The sequence below is a fragment of the Dipodomys ordii genome, unplaced genomic scaffold, assembly GCF_000151885.1.
Source record: "Dipodomys ordii isolate 6190 unplaced genomic scaffold, Dord_2.0 Scaffold44, whole genome shotgun sequence".
NCBI lineage: Eukaryota > Metazoa > Chordata > Mammalia > Rodentia > Heteromyidae > Dipodomys > Dipodomys ordii.
This window is the reverse complement of record NW_012267260.1, coordinates 3,088,865-3,107,436: the sequence shown is the minus strand read 5'-3', so window position 1 is coordinate 3,107,436 and position 18,572 is coordinate 3,088,865. Positions and strand designations below refer to the sequence as shown.

Sequence of the window (18,572 nt, the reverse complement as noted above, 5' to 3'; positions counted from 1 at the left end):
TGTGTGTGTGTGTGTGTGTGTGTGTGTGTATATATACACACACACACACTTTTTCTGTTTGTATCATTAAAAAAACTACAAAGACTGGCAACCGAGCCTTCATTTCTGCTGTAGAAAACTTCAGTCTTTTTCTGTTTCTCCTCTTAGCAGACAGGTTAGAAAAGAACCAGGCTGCTTCTCAATTTCTGTGTTGCCAGGCTTCTGCGTTCAACCTCTGGTGCGTGGAGGATGCCTGCGGAATCAAAGCTGCAGGAAGTCAACCTGACACATGCTAACCATTAGTTCTGATCAAACACTGTGGTAAAACTGGACTTACTCCAGAAATGCAACTCATGCTCTCGTCCTCTCTCACACAGTGGATTATTATCATCTCCCATTAACCATCCCTGCTGCTGGCCTCCGGGATGGGGCCTACTGTCCTAATGCCAGTGATTACTCCTGAAGTGCAGCCATTAACTATGCAGCTTTCCTTCATGAAGACGGGAACTTGTTGTGAGCCCAGTGTTTACAGGATGGTGTGTGGGTAGACATTAATGATTGTTGGATAAATGCTTCAGTAGATGGGAAATTGAAGCAAATACTTTAAATCCTTCCTAGACCTTAGGCTCTTCTATGTCTTATGGAGGGACATTTGTCCTTCTATAATAATTGCTTCTAAGCATTAATTCTGCCAAGCGTAGTGACTCATAGTTATAGTTCTAGCTGACTAGCAGAAGATTTTACAGAAACCAGCTGGCCCTGTCACATGGCCTTATATTCTCTGTGGGAATGCCAGGGAAAAGCTGACCCTTGACTGGAACAGAAAACTGCACTCCCCAAGTTCTCACGAATACCTCGCTCTTGTGTGCCAGGCTTTCTACACTCACTCCTTCTCTTCCCCCTACTCCGTCTTCATTAGAGAACTTCCCCCAGTGCGTGCTGGAGATCTCTGATCAAGAGGTGCTGGAGTGGTACACGGCCAAAGACTTCATTGTCGGAAAGACACTCACCATCCTTGGGAGAACTTTCTTCATCTACGACTGTGACCCGTTCACTCGCCAGTACTACAAAGAGAAATTTGGAATCATAGATTTACCACGTATTGACGTGAGCAAGAAAGAACCACCCCCTGTGAAGCAGGTAATGGTGGGAAAAAATGCTTTTAGGTAGAAATGAAAGGACAAGATAAAAGGAATTCCTGTGTATACCCAGTAAAAAGCAGGCCAAGCATAGGTAAACAGAGTGGTTCACAAGAGCGGATGGGAATAGCCTGCCGGCATGGGAGGGGCCCTCTGCCCACTGACAGCCAAGGAATAGAATGACGACGCAGTGTCTTCATCTGTTCCCGACATCCAGTGCTTTCCCTGTGTGAAGAAACAGAAACTCTCATATGACCTGTGAACAAGGGTAAAATCATAAAGGCAATAATAAGCGATATGTTATTTTTCTGGTTATATTTGGGTATATAGAAATATTTGAATAAGTGTTTTCTAGGTTTTTTTAAAGAATTCATTTGAATACAAACAGCATCTGCTTCACCTCTTGCTTCCTGTATTTTTTTTTAAGGAATTGCCTCCATATAATGGCTACGGGCTAGTTGAAGATTCCATTCAGAATTGCTTTGCTCTCATTCCGAAGCCTCCCAGAAAAGACATTGTTAAAATGCTGATAAATGACAACAAAGTGCTCCGCTACCTGGCTGCCCTGGTGAGACCCACTTCTCCTGTCAGCATTCGCTCCGGGCCTCCCCTAGATCTGCACCTGGCCCTCAATTGTCCATTCCTCACCCTAGATCTGGCCCCAGCCATCAAAAGAGTTAGGTAGCAGCTATCCCGTAAGCTAAACTTAGATTCCAATGCCCATGTGTGGGATGGACTGGTTGTGAAGTGGGGCAGGCCTGGGGCTGCTGCTGTGCTTTGGACACCCTTGCCTGCTGTAGATCCAGCCTTGTGTGTTTCTGACATCCTAGTAAGAGCGGACCCTGCACAACCTGCATAGCACAGTTCACACTGTGAGAACAGCGGTACCAAAGATAACGAGAGATCACGTCATCTCCGCATTTCACCGCTTATTTGAGTGCGTCCTTAGGAAACTGAATATAACAGAAACCCAGGACATGTTTTGGAAACTCTGAGTTTGTACATGAGCACTGTTTTATGAGCTCGATAAGTTATTACAAAATAGAAAAATAGTTTATTTTCATCATGCGGTATTTCAGTGAGGAACAACGTGTCTGCAACGAGGCTTAGCACTTCGCTCTGCCAGGCCCGTGATTCACTCCAGGTTTCTTTATAAGATCGCTTTTGAGGGGCTGGGAAGGTGGCTCCGTGGTAGAGCGCTTGCCTTGCATGCCTGAGGTCCTGGGTTCCATTCCTCAGCACCACATAAGCAAAAACAAAAAAGCCGGAAGTGGTGCTGTGGGTCAAGTGGTAGAGCGCTAGCCTTGAGCTGAAGAGCTGAGGGACAGCGCCCAGGCCCAGAGTTCAGTCCCCATGACCAGACCCAAAAAAAAAATCGCTTTTGAGAATAACTTTCAAATTTGAGATTTTACATTTCTCATTCCTTCTGCCTTAAATCTTATTTTTAAATTGTGTATATGAATGGGTTTGTTTTTTAAAAACAAGCCCTTGCCTAAAGTCCATGAAGGAGAATATGGGGTCAACTGAATGGTATTCAACTGTGCCTGGGCAGAGCGCACCCCGGAAGTGCCTCATGTGCCAGGACCGCACATTGCCTTCTCAGGGTTGAACTCAATGTTTTTAAAGTCCAAAAACAGACCTCTGTCTGAGAGAAGAGGAGAGAACCGGACGATGTAACATGTTGGCCTACATTCCCACAAGGAACCACAGTGGAGCTGATTTGAGTTAGGGCAGTTCTTAGAGGGGAGGCTTGCCTCACAGGGCTTCACAGGGCCCGTCCCTCCGGGCCCCCGCGGGTCCCCAGCCGTGCTGGTTTGTGTCAGACGGCCCAGCTTGCCATCACATCTGTTGGTTACCTGCCCCCTGGACAGGTCATGTGCAGACCAGACCTTCATGCGCTTTTTCCTTCACCCTTTTAGGAATCCCCCATTGCAGAAGACAAAGAGCGCCGGTTCATCTTCTCTTATTTTCTGGCCACTGATATGATTAGTATCTTTGAGCCTCCTGTTCGAAATTCTGGTATCATTGGGGGCAAGTACCTTGGCAGGACTCGAATTATTAAGCCCAACTCTACTGCGGACAGCCCCGTTTACTACAGCCCTAGTGACTTCTACATCGGGGCGGTCATCGATGGTAAGTCTCAGCACAGCCGAATGCCCCTGGCTGAGCAGTCATCGTTCGTTAGATTGCATCACAGTTGAGATAGAGCTAATAGGCTTACGTACTTGGATTAGTATCTGAATTGCCTTCCTTATCAATGAAACTCTGAAATGTTGGCACTGATTTGGTTGCCTTTGTTAGAGGCTGACACGAACTTTCTTGAGAGAAAAAAACATAATAATTTGTGTAACTTGAGAACATTCTGTGGTGTATCATTGTAAGGTTGATAGCATTTTACTTCTGACTGCATGAGAGAAACATCATTAAACTAAGGGTGCTGCTCCCCTCTCCCGAGTGTTTGGGCACCGGTTCACCATCCTGGACACAGACGAGTATGTGCTGAAGTACATGGAGAGCAACGCCGCCCAGTACACCCAGGAAGCCCTGGCGTCCATCCAGAGCCACACACAGAAGCAGGAGGCCTCCGCACCCGTCGTGGAAAAGTAGGTTGGACTGCCTTAAGGTCCTTTTTGACTCTGAGATGTGCAAGATATTTAGGAAGGCATGCTTAGCAATCACACGTGGATTACCACATTTTCCACTTCCGGTTTCCCTCCCCACGTACGCAGTGTCCCCTGGGCTCAGCGTGCTGAGCAGTGGTGTAGAGTCTAGCCAGCAGTGATCGACTGTCAAGTAGTCACAGCCCTCCGTGAGTTCCCTTCAGCAGCGGGCGGTAGTCAGGACACACAGAAGCAAACAGGACAGCCTGTGGGGTGACCCCTGCCCTGGCGGTGGAGCCCAGTTGGGTGCCCAGGGATTCTGGAGGGCGGCAATGGGTTGTGAAGCTCACACTTGAAGGGCAAGGAGGCACAAATGAGAATGGTGAAGGCAAATGCCCTGGGCCATGGTAAACCAGCCTAGAGCACCCACATTGGCAAGGAGAGACAGGTGAGGGTGACAGATGGAAGGGAGGAACGGGACCGTGAAGGTTTCCCCACAAGGACTAACAAGGGCCAGGTCCTACAGGACCCGCCACGTCCCGGGAAAGAATGAAACAGATCTGCTGAGTTTCTGAGCAGAGGTGTGGCAAGATCTGGCATGCGTTCATAGGGCTTGCTGGCTGGTGGGTTGAAGTGGACCAGGAGGAGAATACTGCAGGAGAGGGTAGGTGCCAGGGATGCTGGGTGGGCTGGGAGATGGGGAAGTGGGCTGTTTTGCATCGTGCATGTATTTTCATACCAGACACTGAGATGAGATGAGTCATCTTAGTGCCGGGTGCCAGTGGCTCACGCCTGCAATCCTAGCTACTCAGGAGGCTGACATCTGAGGATTGTGGTTCAAAGCCAGCCGGGGCAGGAACATCCGTGAGACTCTTATCTCCAATTAACCACCAGAAAACCAGAAGTGGTCCTGTGGCTCAAGTGGTAGAGTACTAGCTTTGAGCTGAATTGCTGCGGGATAGCGCCCAGACCCCAGGGTTCAAGCCCCATAACTGACAAAAACAAAAACAAAAAACCACCATGCCCAGTCATTTCTTTCCTTGCTCTACAGTGAGCAAGCTAGAGCGGAATTCAGCCCACAAGAAATGGAAGCATTAATAGAAACACTCCAGAAGCAACTGAAAGACCACCCAGGCAAAGACAGCATCTACGAAGAGTTTCACAAGCATGACACGCAGCGCACAGGGTGTGTGGACAAAGAGCTGTTCTTCAAGATCTGCAAGTCTTTGGACATCCCGGTAGATGACTACTTGGTCAAAGAGGTCAGTGAGCGCTGCTCGCGGGGCTGACAGCGGAGGCTGGGCCGTCGCCTTTCACATCTCCTGGCGCACCCCGCGGTGCCGTGCCCCTTGGTTCTAGCAAGGCCAGGCCTCTCTGTCACAGCAGGGCATCTCTTCAAGCAGGCTGGGACTGGGCAGCATAGCGTGGTTGATAGGCTGGCACGCTGGGGCTGCCCAGGAGGGACCCTCGTTAAGTTGATGGCCGGCAGCCTTTGGTGCCCTTTGCAGCTGACACCTACCTTAGCCCGTCGGGAGGGCCAGCAAGGAAGAGCTTCTGCCCATTGCAAATGGGGAGAAGGCACGATAGATTTTCTTCTAGAGTTTTCTTGAGGGAGTTAAGGAGGGCCATGCCTTTCCTTGACGGTAATCCGCACTGGCCAGGATTGCCTTGGAAGCTAGAACAAAGCCTCCCAGTCGAGGCCCAATGAGGGCAGCGGGGGTTCTGCGGAGCTCTTCAGGAGGGAGGCCATGCGAGCGCAGCCCCTTGGCCTGGCAGCAGGCCTCACTGCTTGTCTTCAGGCCGTGGGAGGGGACGGCAGCCAGTGGGAAATGAGACAAGGACCCGCCGTGGGCAAGGCAGGTCTGCAGCTCGCAGACTGTAACCACAGCTGATGACTGCTGCGGTCACCCAGCTAGATTCTATTAGGCTATGATAACGGAAGCCTGTTATTTAAGTCTTATTTTTCGGTAGACAACTCTTGTATTTGAGTATCAAGACAATGATAGTGCTTAGAAAAATGGCCATGCCCCATACATATGGCTGTTAGTCCTAGGATCTTGGGCAGGCCACGTACTCTGCCCAGCTTTGGTTCCGCTAGGGGACGGGGGAAAGGTCTGCCATCCAAACTTCCAGGAGCTTTGGGACGTAGAAGGTGAAGTTGGGGATGGTGGCACACAAGGTTGCTCTGTAGTTGAGCTGAAGTAAAGCCACAGAATGGTATGGCCTTGGCTCTCATTCCTTCCACAGTTAATCAAGATGTGCTCTCACGGAGACAGCAAGATTGACTACTGCAGCTTCATTCGTATTTTCTCAAATTGATGGGCTGGTGACGTACAGGCTTGCAACACTGACCTTCACTTGAAGCCCACCCTGCTTCCAAAGGCATTTGCAGTGCTCTGGTTACATAAACGTATTTTTTGCTCTAATGCTCACTGTCCTGAAGTCTACATTAACTTGCTTTCTGTAGGACCTAAGTTTGTACCTTACTTGCGGTGGTGGGTGTGTTTTGATGACTGATTTTATATCACCTTGATTGTGCCATGGGGTGGGCAGGTTTCATGGATGAGAGTGACATTTGAACCGGTCAGACGAAGTAAAGCACACTGGCCTTCTTGGAGTAGGTGAGCTCCACCCAATCATTTGAAGGCTGAATGGGGGGGCGGGGAAGCTGACCCTCCCCAGAATAAGAGAGCATCTTTTGGCCTGACTGCCTTCACACGGACACATGGCTTTTCCCTGCCTCCATACCTGAACTAGACACTAGTCCTTCCTGGCCCACCACGAGCTCTCACTGAACCAACATTCTACTTACCCTTCAAGATCCAAGTGCTGGTAGCCCACTGTGAGTTGCCAGTCGCCAAAGGCTGGCAAGGCTCTCCGACTGGCTGTCCACTCCTCCCTCCCCCTGCGCCACCTTCCACACTGAGACGGGACAGCACCCTCACAGGCTTGAGGTGCCCGGTGGACCGCGGCCGCTCCTGGGCAGTGCCCACTCTGCTCCACCTGTTACTTCACACAAATCACGTTCCTGGCATAACCCTACACGCAGCCCTTCAGCGTCACCCGCCCCGGTGGCTGGCCTGCACAGGCAGGGGGTGCACGCGGTGCCACCAGGACCACGCTCTGCGAGAAGAAATGCCCATCCTCTCAAAACAGCCTCTAGGGACGTGAAGCAGTGTCATCTGCGCACACAGCGGAGGCCCCACGGTAGCCACAGCCACGGCGCCCCTCTGAGGTTGCGTCCAAGGCTGATAGGAGGCAGGTGGCTTAGGGGCTAATAACATCTGCCTGCTAACCACTTCTCAGCCCTGCCTGGACCCAGCGTGCAGCACCGCTAGAGGGCCTCGTGATTGGCGCGTGGGTCCTATAAGCTTTAAGGGTACAGGGGACCAACAGGTGAAGATGTCACTATGTGCACGCCTCTAGAGAATTGCGGGCCCGTGGTTCTTGAACACCAGCTGCACACAGGCATGCTCACTTAAGAACCAACTCACTGACCGCGTCACCTGGACCAGGATCCTAGCCGCTGACTCTCCACTCACCATCCCTGAGAAACAGGCTGACGGTTTGCAGCTAGCGGTCACCCGGCAGAGCCCCGGCAGAGCACGACTCCAGCCCAAGCCCACACCAGAGCCTGCCATCTGCCAGGACCACTCACTGCCGATTCCCAGCTGGGGGTGACTGCCACCTGTAACTTACTCCTCTCCTGTGCCATCGGACAAGCTGCCACTGGGTCGCCGCTGGCCAGCTCCAAGACATCAGCAATGCCCTCTGCCGCCCTTGTTACTAATTCTTGGACATCTTCCCGTCAGCACACACCACACCCCTGGGGCCTTGCACGCACAGCCCCTTCTGCAAGCTAAATGGCATCACACGCTAGCAGCCATCAAACAGGAGGGCTTCCTCCCGAACTGCCCTGCGCAGGCCCCACGAGCAAGGTCCTCTTCCCGCTTTACTGTCAGGTCAAGATCACTCTCCATCCTTCCGTCCAGTTCCCCGATTCACATCGCTAGCATGGACAACTGTGTGTCAAGAAATTTTAGAAATGAAGTTGGGTGCAGGTGGCTCACACCTGGGCAAACAGCCAGAAGCAGAGCTATGACTCAAGTGAGAATGTGAAGCTGTGAGTTCAAGCACCAGTACAGGGGAGGAGAGCGGGGAGGGGAGAGAGGGGAGGGGGAGAGGGGAGAAAAATAAATGACTAGTGAAAAATTTTAGTAAGAGAACATGAAGTATGCAAACTAAAATACATCATATAAAAGCATGTCAAGGAATTATATCAGAGACAGTTAAGATGGATAATTCTATGCCTTTTATTCAGGTATTTGAGAAAATATTTGATCATTTTTTTCAAAATGTACATTTAAAAAAATCCATACAAAACTGTAATTTGTTTTTAAAACCAGACAGAAAGTGGGAAAAGGACTTTGAAAAAAGATCACAGAAAGTAAAAAGACACCCCTCCCCCAAACCCTTTTACACGAAAGCATAAATACGGCAGGTACAAATTTTCCTTGAGTTCCTTGTTAAAATTTGGTCCATAACAAGAACAGGCTAAAGTACAAAACAATTTGTGTACATTTGCATTATGAGTTGCTCAGGGCACCGGCAGCCTCCGCCCAGTTTAAACAGAGGATCTGAACAGAGAGGTTTAGTTCCAGCACTCCACTGGTGTGACCAGCCCCGGGGTGGCACTCCCACAGCCCGTCCTGTTGAGGGACAGGAAAACCTCCTCCTCTCCCAGGGATGGTGTCGCACAGACATCACGACCAGGCTCACTCCTAGACACCACCCGACAGCCCATCTGTGGATGGTTCTCCTCTTTTCCAACTGATTTTAAAACAATAACAAAACACAAAACATAAGACTTCTAAGATTCTACATGCTTTACAAGAGGGCCACAGAACCAGCCAGGGTCAGGATAATGGCGGCAACCAAGGGAAGGGGCTGGCGTGTGTGTAAGGTGACAACTCCCCCCCCCCCGTCCCCTCCCCCACTGCAGGGCCCCGCAGGTGACAGACAGGCCCGTGGGAAAGACCACTGGCCGGAGGATTATTGCACAGCCCGGGAGGCCGGGGTGAGAGGAGCTGCTGCTCACACAAGGTGACCCTGGCTTGGGAGATGTGGCCATCCACCGCGGCCCAGGCCCTCTGTCACACAGGCCGCTCGCTCACACAGGGACTAAGAAGTAGAGCACATGCCTTGTTGAACAGGAGGCAGAATGGATGGGAAGAGGCTAGCACAGGGTGCCTTCCACATGGAGTTCAGGATGTAGGGTGGGGAAGGGAGAGGCCGGAAGAGGCTGGGAGCATGTGCACTGGGTACCCTTGAGGCACAGGTGTCTGCGGGCGAGCCGTCTCACAGGCTTCCCTAACCACCCGCCAGGCAAGAAGAGAGCATGAGAAACAGAAGGAAGGGAGCAGCCGCTGCGCCCCGGCTGTGCGCGCATGGGAGGGGCGTCAGGACACGAGGTGGAGTTGTCCATCTGTGTCCCTTTCCTATTCACTGAAGGGTGGCAGCCTGCCACACAGCACAAGGGAAGACCGCGGCCGCAGAAGGCACTTGTTACACCAAAAGAACCAGGCGCGCCGAGCACAGGACGCCGGCCCGCCGTGCAGGGCCCCGCCAGGCGCGATGCTGCTGTCCACAGCAGCACTGGCCAAGGGACCCAGAGAGGGGAGCAGGGCAGGGCCGGCCCAGCCCTCCTGCAGATACGACACAGCCACCTGGGACACCGGGACCCTTCGAAGGGGAGGAAGCTGCGTCCCGACTCCCCTCCCCCTGCCCACCCAGGCCCGGGCGGAAAGAGAACAAACCCAGGCCCAGCCAGCGCAGCTGGAGCTATGTTCTGCACTTCCTGGAGGCCAGGCACCTGGCCTCCGCCATTTTCTCATCTGCCACTTGGAAAGGCCCAGGGGGACTGAGAATGAAGAGCCCAAAGGAAGCCAGAAGCGCACCCCGCACGCCCCTACGCCGGGTGCCAGGCCCAGTGTCCCAGGACGTCAGGAGAAGCGTGGGACAGTGGCCAGAGTGAGCACAGGTATCACTTGGCTCCCAGCTGTGCAAATTCGGCCGGGAACAGGAGGCCAGGTTCTCAGCAACCACTGTGGACTGGTGGCCAGGGACACGTGCTGGGCTAGGACCCCTCCCTGCTCTGCCTGCTCCCCCAGAACTGCCCCTTCCTTAGCTTATTTACAGCACAGCTATCAGAGCCCGGAGGGTAAAAACCTTCCCATCACTCACTCTCTAGAGCACAGGCAGCAGTGACCCCCCTCCACCCATTAACAGGGCCTCCTCCCACCCCCCCTCTCTGCTGGCATCCGCACCCAGGTGCACCACCCGGGGCGCAGAGGGGCAGGGGCTGCTGAGGTAGATTAGTGTCATCTGCTCTGGGCCCATGGTGCCAAGCCAGCCAGGCTCTCACACTCGAGAGTGAGCGGCTGGTCCTGGCACAGGGCTTGGCACTGTGTGGAGATGGGAGACTGCACGACGATGAGGGGTCAAAGCACCGGGGCTAGCATGAGGCCACCCGCCATGCTGCAAAGGTCCCTAGAAGCAGCTGCTGCCCACCTCCAGCACAGCCGGCTACGAGATGCAGCGCAGGCGCGGCGGGTGGCCCCCGGGCTGTGGAGATTCCAGCCTTACTCCTGGTCTTGGGCTTTTCTCTTTTAACAAGATCTTACTAACTCCCAGCACCCGTCACTGGGTCCCCGACACCCATCCAAGCCAGAACCAGCCGTCAGCAGTGGAAAGCCAACGGGAGACTCAACAAACACGCAGCCACATCCTGGAGGGCACCAAGGGACCGGGACAGAGCAAGACACACCTACACAGGGACCATGCCACGGGATCCCAGACACCAGCCCCCGTGAGACCCCAGGGGAGAGGCCCCCTGCACCCAGGTTACCTGGGGAGGAAGGGGGGCGTGGGACCGAGGTGGCTGGAGGGCACGAGCCCTCCACGAGCCCTGGGCAGGGCAAGGAGCGAGCACAATTCAGCCTCTATCAGGATGAAACAGCTACGGGGTGTGTGTGTGTGTGTGTCCAGGTCAGCTCTGCTGTGCCCTCCCGGGGGAAGGAGAGGGAGGGAAGCGAGGGAGGGAGGGAAACACACATGCTCAGCCCTGCAGTCCACTTCCCTCTCGCCAACTCTGCACGCTTTCTCCTAATAAAGCAGAGATTCCACAGTGGTGTGTGAACACACGCCCTACGCTGGGGGAAATTGCCCTGGAGAAAAAAGCATTGCTCTCTTGTGGGTCAAGTCCCAAGGTCTGGGCACTACTATGACGTCAGAAACAGAACAAGGTACCGGCGACATGAACACACCTGCGCAACCAGGAAGGCTGCTGTCACCTCAGCACGGCGAGTTCTTCCACGCCCTCCCCCTTCCGGAAGCCCTCACTGGCTGCAGAGGGCCTGGCATCCCTGCCTCCAGGTGGAGGGGAGAGGAAGGCACACTGGGGGAGGGGCCTCCGGACTCGCGTGGACCACCACGTCTGCTCTTCCAAGCAGGAGACACACAGTCACCTGCTGTCAGACGGAGATGTGTAAAAAACACCCGAAGAGAGAGGTCCAAGGGCAGGTGCGGGTGACCCTCCCTGGGATGCTTGGGGACAGGCGAGGGGCTGATCCTGTGAGGCTTCATGTTTCTGCAGCATCGAGAGATGAAGACAAGGTAGCAAGCTGGCTGTGGGCAGGGCTGGCTGGGTGGACTTGAAAACAGCGAGTGGCGGGTAGGCCTGGGCTCTGGTGAGCGGCTGGCGGGGGCGCGGGCTCTGGTGGGCTCTGGTGAGCGGCTGGCGGGGGCGCGGGCTCTGGTGAGCTCTGGTGAGCGGCTGGCGGGGGCGCGGGCTCTGGTGAGCGGCTGGCGGGCTCTGGTGAGCGGCTGGCGGGGGCGCGGGCTCTGGTGAGCTCTGGTGAGGGCTGGCGGGGGCGCGGGCTCTGGTGAGCTCTGGTGAGCGGCTGGCGGGGGCGCGGGCTCTGGTGAGCGGCTGGCGGGGGCGCGGGCTCTGGTGGGCGGCTGATGCAGGAGCAACCGGCATGGCTGAGGACAAGCCCAGCCTGGCTCCTGCAGCACCCCAGAGCATCATCTTTCTGGACCAGCCTACTGCTCAGCACTTTGCTCTTGCGCTAGACGTGGGAAGACGTGTCCTCTGAGCGCGGGAGGCTGGTTTCGGGGTGCTGCTCTGTGAGCTGTGGGGAGTCGCGGGACCAGCAGGGTTAACACTGTCCTTTCTCGGCCGAGCTGCCGTGTCCAGGCATGCCCGAGGGTGGAGGCTGTGCCTCGGGGCGCCAGGCAGAGAACCGGAATCATGCATCTCATCAGTCTATCAGCACCAAGAAGACGATGATCCAAGAGGGCCGGCCTCTGCTGCTCCTGCCGTCGCACGAGGACGTGCCCGGGGAAGGTACCCGGCCGAGGTGAGGCGCGGTGTGCCGCGGCACCTCAGTGCGGGCTGCAGAGCGACAGACCCGCGATCGACGGCCAGGACCGCAGTCTCGGCGCCCGTCCATCGTAAGAATCACACAGAGAAAAACTGCACGTGCGAATGAGGAGGAAAAGCAGCAGCCGTGGAGGAAGCGGAAGAAGAGGACAGAGAAAGATTCCATGGGAAATCCAGGCTGCCAGGAGAAAACCCACACAGGACAGAGGCAAGGCAGAGGTGGCCCGACTGAGCAAGAGAGGGAGATTTTTGGCTTTATTGAGAACGGTTTATAGAAGAAGAAAAAGAAGAGAAAGCTGAGGAGTGAGAGAGAAGCCCCTGTCTGAAGACAGGAGTTCTGCCGGTGGAGGTGGGGCGGGTGGGGCGGGGCAGTGGCCACCCCTCGCTCCCGAGACCCACACCCAGAGGATTCCTGGTCGCAGCACTTTGGCCTTAGGGAGACTTGAGTTTCTTAGTCCGTGGGGAAGTTCCATTCTCTGCCTTCACGACTCCATTTTCATGGTAACCTGGGGAGTGGAGAGACACACACACACGTGGCGTTTCTGCAGGGACCAGGCGAGACCAAGGAGGCCGCGCGTGCGCCGGCACCCCGGGGTGGGGGCGCCAGGCTCCCCTGCCCTCCCGGGGTCTTGGGCACGTGGCCCCTCTGAGGTGCTGTTCTCTGTTCTTTCAGAGGGGTGTCTGGGGAGCCCAGGAACAGGCTGGGACCTCCCGGGTGCCATCTCAGTCCGCGCTTCCCGCCGGGTTCTGGAGGGGCACCGGTGTGCGCAGCAAATCCCAGGATTGGGGGTTGGAGGGCGGGAGGCTGTGGGACCACACGTGTGTCCTGGGATACAATCACGGCGGAAGCACCTCCTCACGTGTCCCCACGCCACCTCCGCCCCTCCCCTCCTCCCCCACCGCCATCACAGCCTCCGACACATGCGCCCTGGCCGAGCAGCGCGTCCTGGCCAAGCAGCGCGGGCTGAAGGCGGGAGAGTCAGGGAGAGGGGTCGCCGCGGGAGGAAGTGGGGGTCCCACGCCCGCTCTCGCCCCTCCCCAGGCTGTCACCGAGCAGCTCCACCAGGGCAGGGAGGGCAGGTGAGGACGCGGCTACTCTGCAGCCTGGCTGTGGGTGGTGGCTGTGGCAGGACTTGGCTGGGCACCAGAAGCCACCGGGAGGGCAGGCTGGCTGCCAGAGGTCCCCACCCATCACGACCCCGCCCCGCAGTGGCCAGGCCCTGCCCACCCTTGACTCTGGCTCAGGCCCAGCCACGCGTCAAGGCAGGAGTGTCAAGGCAGGAGCCCGGGGCGGGCGGGGCGGGCAGGCGGAGAGGAGCAGTCAGGAAGGGAGGAGGAGCCGCAGGATGCAGGAGGGGCCGAGGCCCTCGGACTGGCCTGGATCTTGCCCACCCTTCCCGACAGGCCTCGGCCGCGCCTCCCTGCTGCAGGCCCTGGCACTCACCAGGTTCCCTCTTGAGCAGCCTGGCTGGCAGCCTGGTGGCCGCTGGAACCCTCCCCTGGCACTCACCAGGTTCCCTCCTGAGCAGCCTGGCTGGCAGCCTGGCGGCCGCTGGAACCCTCCGCTTGGCATTCTGCTGGTCCCAGTGTTCCCGCCAGTGCCGCAGCTGGGAGTGGATGAACCGCCACATGAGCCAGGCCTGGGCAGCACACACCAACAGCAGCACACACAGCCTGCGGGGGCACAGGGGGCTCGTGGCGGGGCTCCCGCGGCACCGCCCAGCAGGGAGCGCGTCCTGCGTTGCTGGGGCCAGCACGCCACGCCTGAGCGGGCGCCAGGGGAGGAGGCAGTGGCCGCTGCACGGCCCCAGTGCTCCCCAGCCCGGGAATGCAGCGTCCCCTCCACAGCACAGCCGGGGTGAGGCCAACGCGCCCCCAAGTATTAGGGCAATTCAAAAGAAGTGAAGGACGATCTCGCTGACACCACTGAGCGAGTGGCTGTCATCTAGTATTCCACTTGAAGCAGAGCAACCCTAGATGAACCCCACACCCTCTGCTCCCTGCACTCAGGGAAACATGTGGCTCCTTTGCTTGCCTTTTTTTTTTTTTTTTGGCCAGTGGTGGAGCTTGAACTCTGGGCCTGGGCGCTGTCCCTCAGCTCTTCAGCTCAAGGCAAGTGCTCTACCACTTGAGCCACAGTGTTACTTCTGGCTTTTTCTGTGTATGTGGTGCTGAGGAATCGAACCCACGGCCTCACGCATGCGAGGCAAGCACTGTACCACTGAGCCACCTTCCCAGCCCTTTTGTTAGTTTTCTTTATGGCAGGGTAGGCCACTGGCCTCGCTGTAGAGGACAGTTTTGAGAGTCCCCATGTGGCTGTCAGGATCAAGTGCAAGACTGGATAAGCCATGCTCACACACGATGACATACGCCACACAAAGGCAGTGGCTGCCCGGCACTGGGACTGAGATTCCCGCTGCCATCTGGCGAGCCAGGAGTGCAGGGTTTGGCAGGAACAGCAGGCTGGTCCCCCCGCTTCTCACCACACACCCACAGCTCTCTAGCTAAGGAACGAAGCGTGGGGGGCTCACGGGGCTGGCTGCCTCCTGACCCTCATGGAAGGTAGGCCAAGTTCAAGGGGGCTGGCAGTGCTCAGAGCCATGGACCATCCCCCACACCCCGCCCCACGTCTGCTTGACCCACCTGCAGAGCAAGGTGTTGAAGTTCCCCTTCTCAGGGTCAAATGCCTGGTTTTCCACACGGGCCAGTCCAAAGCCGATGGCCAGCACGGCGAGGGTGAGGATGCAGAGGCGCGTGATGCCGAACACAGCAGCCCAGGCGCTGAACCTGTGAGCAGGGGCAGAGACGGGCGAGGCCTGCAGGGCTCCTGAAGGAACGTCCACCCTTCTCCAGACCCACCCTGAGAGGAGAGAGGACCGGCCAGGCCCCGGGAGGCTGCTCCAGGGCGATCTAGAAGAAGATAGTAACTTCTGCCCCCAGCAGACAAGTGAGCAGTTGACACTCCAGCCGGGCCTCCACCGGCCAGGCCAGGCCTGGGGGAGGTCAGGGGCCTGCCCCCTCCACCGGCCAGGCCTGGGGGAGGTCAGGAGCCTCCCCCACATCCTCCACAGCCCCACTTACAGCTTCTCGTTGTTCTCATCTGCGAAGTAGAAGAGTCGAGCCATGTGGAAGAGGAACTCGGTGGAGTACTGCAGGAGCAGCAGCAGCAGGCCCAGGCGGCTCAGGCTGGGGAGGAGAGTCAGCCTTAGCTTCTCCACTGCTCCATGCGGCCTGTCTCGTCACTAGACCTGGCTGTCTGCCTTTAGGACACCTCCCCGGCTGTTCACAGGGCCTGTCTGGTCGGGTGTCTGTGCCTGCCTGCCCCCTCAGCGAGCCTCGCTCGGGCAGTGCCTTCGCACACCACACCACGCTACCAGAACCAAGGACGGACAAGGTGCCCCGGAGCTTTACATCTGCCAGAAGGTGTGTCTTGGGCTGAGGTCAGCAGCCTTCCCAGGGCTTGGGTCCGTTTCTCATCTCAATGCTTATCACAGTAAACCGTCTTCCTTACTGGTGTCCCTCTTCCTTACTGGTGTCCCTCTTCCTTACTGGTGTCCCTCTTGGCATTCTCAATTCTTCCCGTGCACAGAGATGGTCTATTAAGTGCCTGCCGCCGCTAGGCAAGTAGCAGCACAGACAGATGCATGGCGCACACAGGCAAAGAGCCTGAGCAGTGACGGGTCTCACTCACTTCAAGAGGTACGCTCCGGCTATGTGCACCAGGTACAGACAGATGGACTGGAGCTGCCGGGGAATTTCCTCCTGAGGACAAGATGGAAGACAATGAGTGGGCCTATCCCCAGCTGGGGATGCGGGCTGTGCCCCTCCACCCCCGTTGGGGCTGGGCACGGGAGTGCCAGGCGGCAGCAGCACTGGGTGTCGGGGGGCAGCGTGTGGGGCTGGGGAAGAAGACTCTGGAAGCGACTCAGAAGGAAAGTGCTTGTAAAAGACAGAGAGGTGAGACGGTGGGAACCAGCAGAGCCACAGGCCGTGGCGGGAGGCGAGAGATGGACTCTCACGCCAAGGCTCACGAGCGTGTACGCGGCGCGTCTGCAGGCCGACTCCAGACCTGGGCACGAGCTCGAGGGCCAGAGGAAGGGGAGGGAACGGCAGGGGAGGTGGGAGGGGGCGCACTCACCTTGCGCACCTTCTGGAAGTAGAGCTCTGGCAGTGCATGCAGCCAGTAGGCCATCTGGCAAAGGTAGAAGAACTTCACCTGGAAGCTGCAGACAAGGGAGCAGGTGACACGGGTGGGGACGGGGCCCGTCAGGCTGGGGAGGGAAGGGCCCGGCCAGGGGCGCGAGAGGCTGGCAGCGTGCCGGCCAGTGGGGAGCGGAGTGGGCACACTCAGTGGCCTCCCAGCGCACAGGCCCCAAGAAAACGCGTGTGAGGGAAGCACGGGAGGAAGAGGATCACAAGCCACTAGCCAGTACACTGAGCTGACGGCTGTGCGGCGAGGAGCACCCAGCTCGCAACACGGCCTCTGCTACCGAGGCTCTGCCTAGAGGCGAAGGGGCCTCCGAGACCCAGGCCCAGGCCCAGACCCAGGCCCAGGCCCAGGCCCAGGCAGCACCAGAGGCAGGGGACCGCCGCCCCCCCCCCCCCCAGCCAGCCAGCATCAGCAACAGAAGACCACAGGGAGGATGTGCTCTGCCCTCAAGTGCGTCGCCAGACAGCTTTTTCTGAGTTGTCTGCTTTGCGTCTGTGTCTACCTCTGCAAGGAGCTCGTGCGGATGGCCTTTTCGTTTCGGGTTTCTCTGGTCCCAGACAGAAGCCTGACCGTCCCTCCAGGGCCTCACGGGCCCGGGGCATGATGGTCCTCAGGCCGGCTGGCCCGGGCACTCTGGACATATTCTGGGAGGAGAATCCCGTGGGGACTGAGTTGCCTGGTACTCACGAGAGGTGCACGTGCGGGTAGTCCTCCCAGAGGGTTCTCGGGTTGGTCAGGTATCCTTCCTGCGGTGGGGGAGAGGAGGGGGCATTTAGAGACACTCGGGTGCCACGCGCCGGGGACCCGGGACAGGTCCAGGAGGCGCCCGGCCCCCACCTGTTGGACAGAAGATCAGGACACGTTAAGAATAGATGCGCTTGATGAGGGGAATCACGCACTTGCGTAAGTATCATGATGCGGTGCACGGTGCCCGGCCCCGGGGCCTGAAGACTGTGACGGCGAGTCTTTATGACCCAGCTGCCCCACGGAGCGGGTTAAGCCACCTCCCTGAGCCCCCACTGGGGCCCCTGTAACACGGGGGGGGGTCAGAGTCCGTCCTTGAGCGAGGGACATGGGGACACGCGAGATGGCTACAGGGCAGCACCTGTCGTATGCAGGAGAGACGCTTACAGAACCCCAGCCCATGAGCAAAGTCCAAAGTCTGGGTTGGCTGTCACACTAGCGGACGGGCGGGAGCCACTGGCTGGATTCCAGCGCCCAGCAGCGCCACTGTCGCTGGCTCCGCCACACCAGGGTCCTGCTTGCCTGCTCTCTGCCTCGGGTGAGCGGGACTCAGCCCTGTGAGCAATGGAGGACGTAACCTGAGCCCGCCACCAGGCCTCTAGGGACTATTCCAATGCAAAGCTGAGCTCAAGGTAAGGAAGGGAAGCCCGGTCCCCAAGGGACAGGGGCCAAAATGGTGACATGGTGGCAGCCCAGAAAGCATCAATCTTGAGGCCAGGGGTGGAACCCAAGACCCTAGTATCAAATCAAGACCCTGGAGGAGATGCAATCTCAGAGGTGTGTGGAAAGATCTGCTGACCAACACAGGAAAGGAAAGAAGTCTGCTCAGCGAAGCCCAGCGTGCAAACAAACATGTCCTGTAAAAACTCACAGCACCAGCTTTTCCCTCAAAAGCATCTGGAGCTCAAGGAACACCTGTGTGGCCCAGTAACCACTGGTTACTAAGTCAGTATTAACAGTGATGTGAGCCAGTGTGCTCCCAGATACACTGGGGACATACCCCACGCCCCCCACCCCCCAAGGATAAAACCTGGAGATGTAGACCCGAGCTTACAATGCAAGATGAGGAGAAACATTAGCTCCAGCAGCGTCACCTGACACACGGTCCAACGAGAAGGTATCAGTTGAAGGAACAAAAAGTAAGGGGTGGATGGATGGATGATGAATGCTTTAGGAAAGTTCTTGTTTTCGTTTCCTCTCAGTGGTGGAGCTCAAACCTGGGCTTTGTGTGTGTTCAACTATCACCAAAGCACATTCCAGCCATGAGAATGCTCTACCCACTTCTCTTCCAAATAGAATAACGTGGGGCCCATATTTACCTCTTAGGGAAGTATGAGCAATGAAGTAATGGATAGGAGAGATTTCCTCAAGTGAGATGGTTTTCCAGTGGACAGCTGGAATGTGAGCTGAGCCACCAACCTCTTGGTCTTAGGACTTCAGGCAAGTTGTTTGAGAAA

General features: G+C 56.9%; 2 protein-coding genes across 2 annotated transcripts in view; one reads left to right on the top strand and one right to left on the bottom strand.

Annotated features, from left to right (window-relative positions):
• Efhc1 (EF-hand domain (C-terminal) containing 1) overlaps nt 1-6,138 on the top strand; it is a gene marked incomplete at its 5' end in the record, with an annotated part of 34,880 nt that extends 28,742 nt beyond the window's left edge. Inside the window, 6 exons of the mRNA XM_013019202.1 lie at nt 899-1,119; nt 1,546-1,686; nt 3,038-3,251; nt 3,574-3,721; nt 4,770-4,980; nt 5,966-6,138. Coding sequence (XP_012874656.1) covers nt 899-1,119; nt 1,546-1,686; nt 3,038-3,251; nt 3,574-3,721; nt 4,770-4,980; nt 5,966-6,037 — 1,007 coding nt within the window. The remainder of the gene's footprint in view (nt 1-898; nt 1,120-1,545; nt 1,687-3,037; nt 3,252-3,573; nt 3,722-4,769; nt 4,981-5,965) is intronic.
• Nucleotides 6,139-11,698: 5,560 nt separating this feature from the next.
• Tram2 (translocation associated membrane protein 2) overlaps nt 11,699-18,572 on the bottom strand; it is a 53,439-nt gene continuing 46,565 nt past the window's right edge. Inside the window, exons 9-15 of the mRNA XM_013019069.1 lie at nt 17,059-17,117; nt 16,300-16,384; nt 15,853-15,923; nt 15,243-15,347; nt 14,805-14,948; nt 13,672-13,835; nt 11,699-12,667 (exon numbers count right to left, since the gene is read on the bottom strand). Of these exons, the coding sequence (XP_012874523.1) occupies nt 12,594-12,667; nt 13,672-13,835; nt 14,805-14,948; nt 15,243-15,347; nt 15,853-15,923; nt 16,300-16,384; nt 17,059-17,117 (702 nt within the window). The 3' untranslated portion in view covers nt 11,699-12,593. The remainder of the gene's footprint in view (nt 12,668-13,671; nt 13,836-14,804; nt 14,949-15,242; nt 15,348-15,852; nt 15,924-16,299; nt 16,385-17,058; nt 17,118-18,572) is intronic.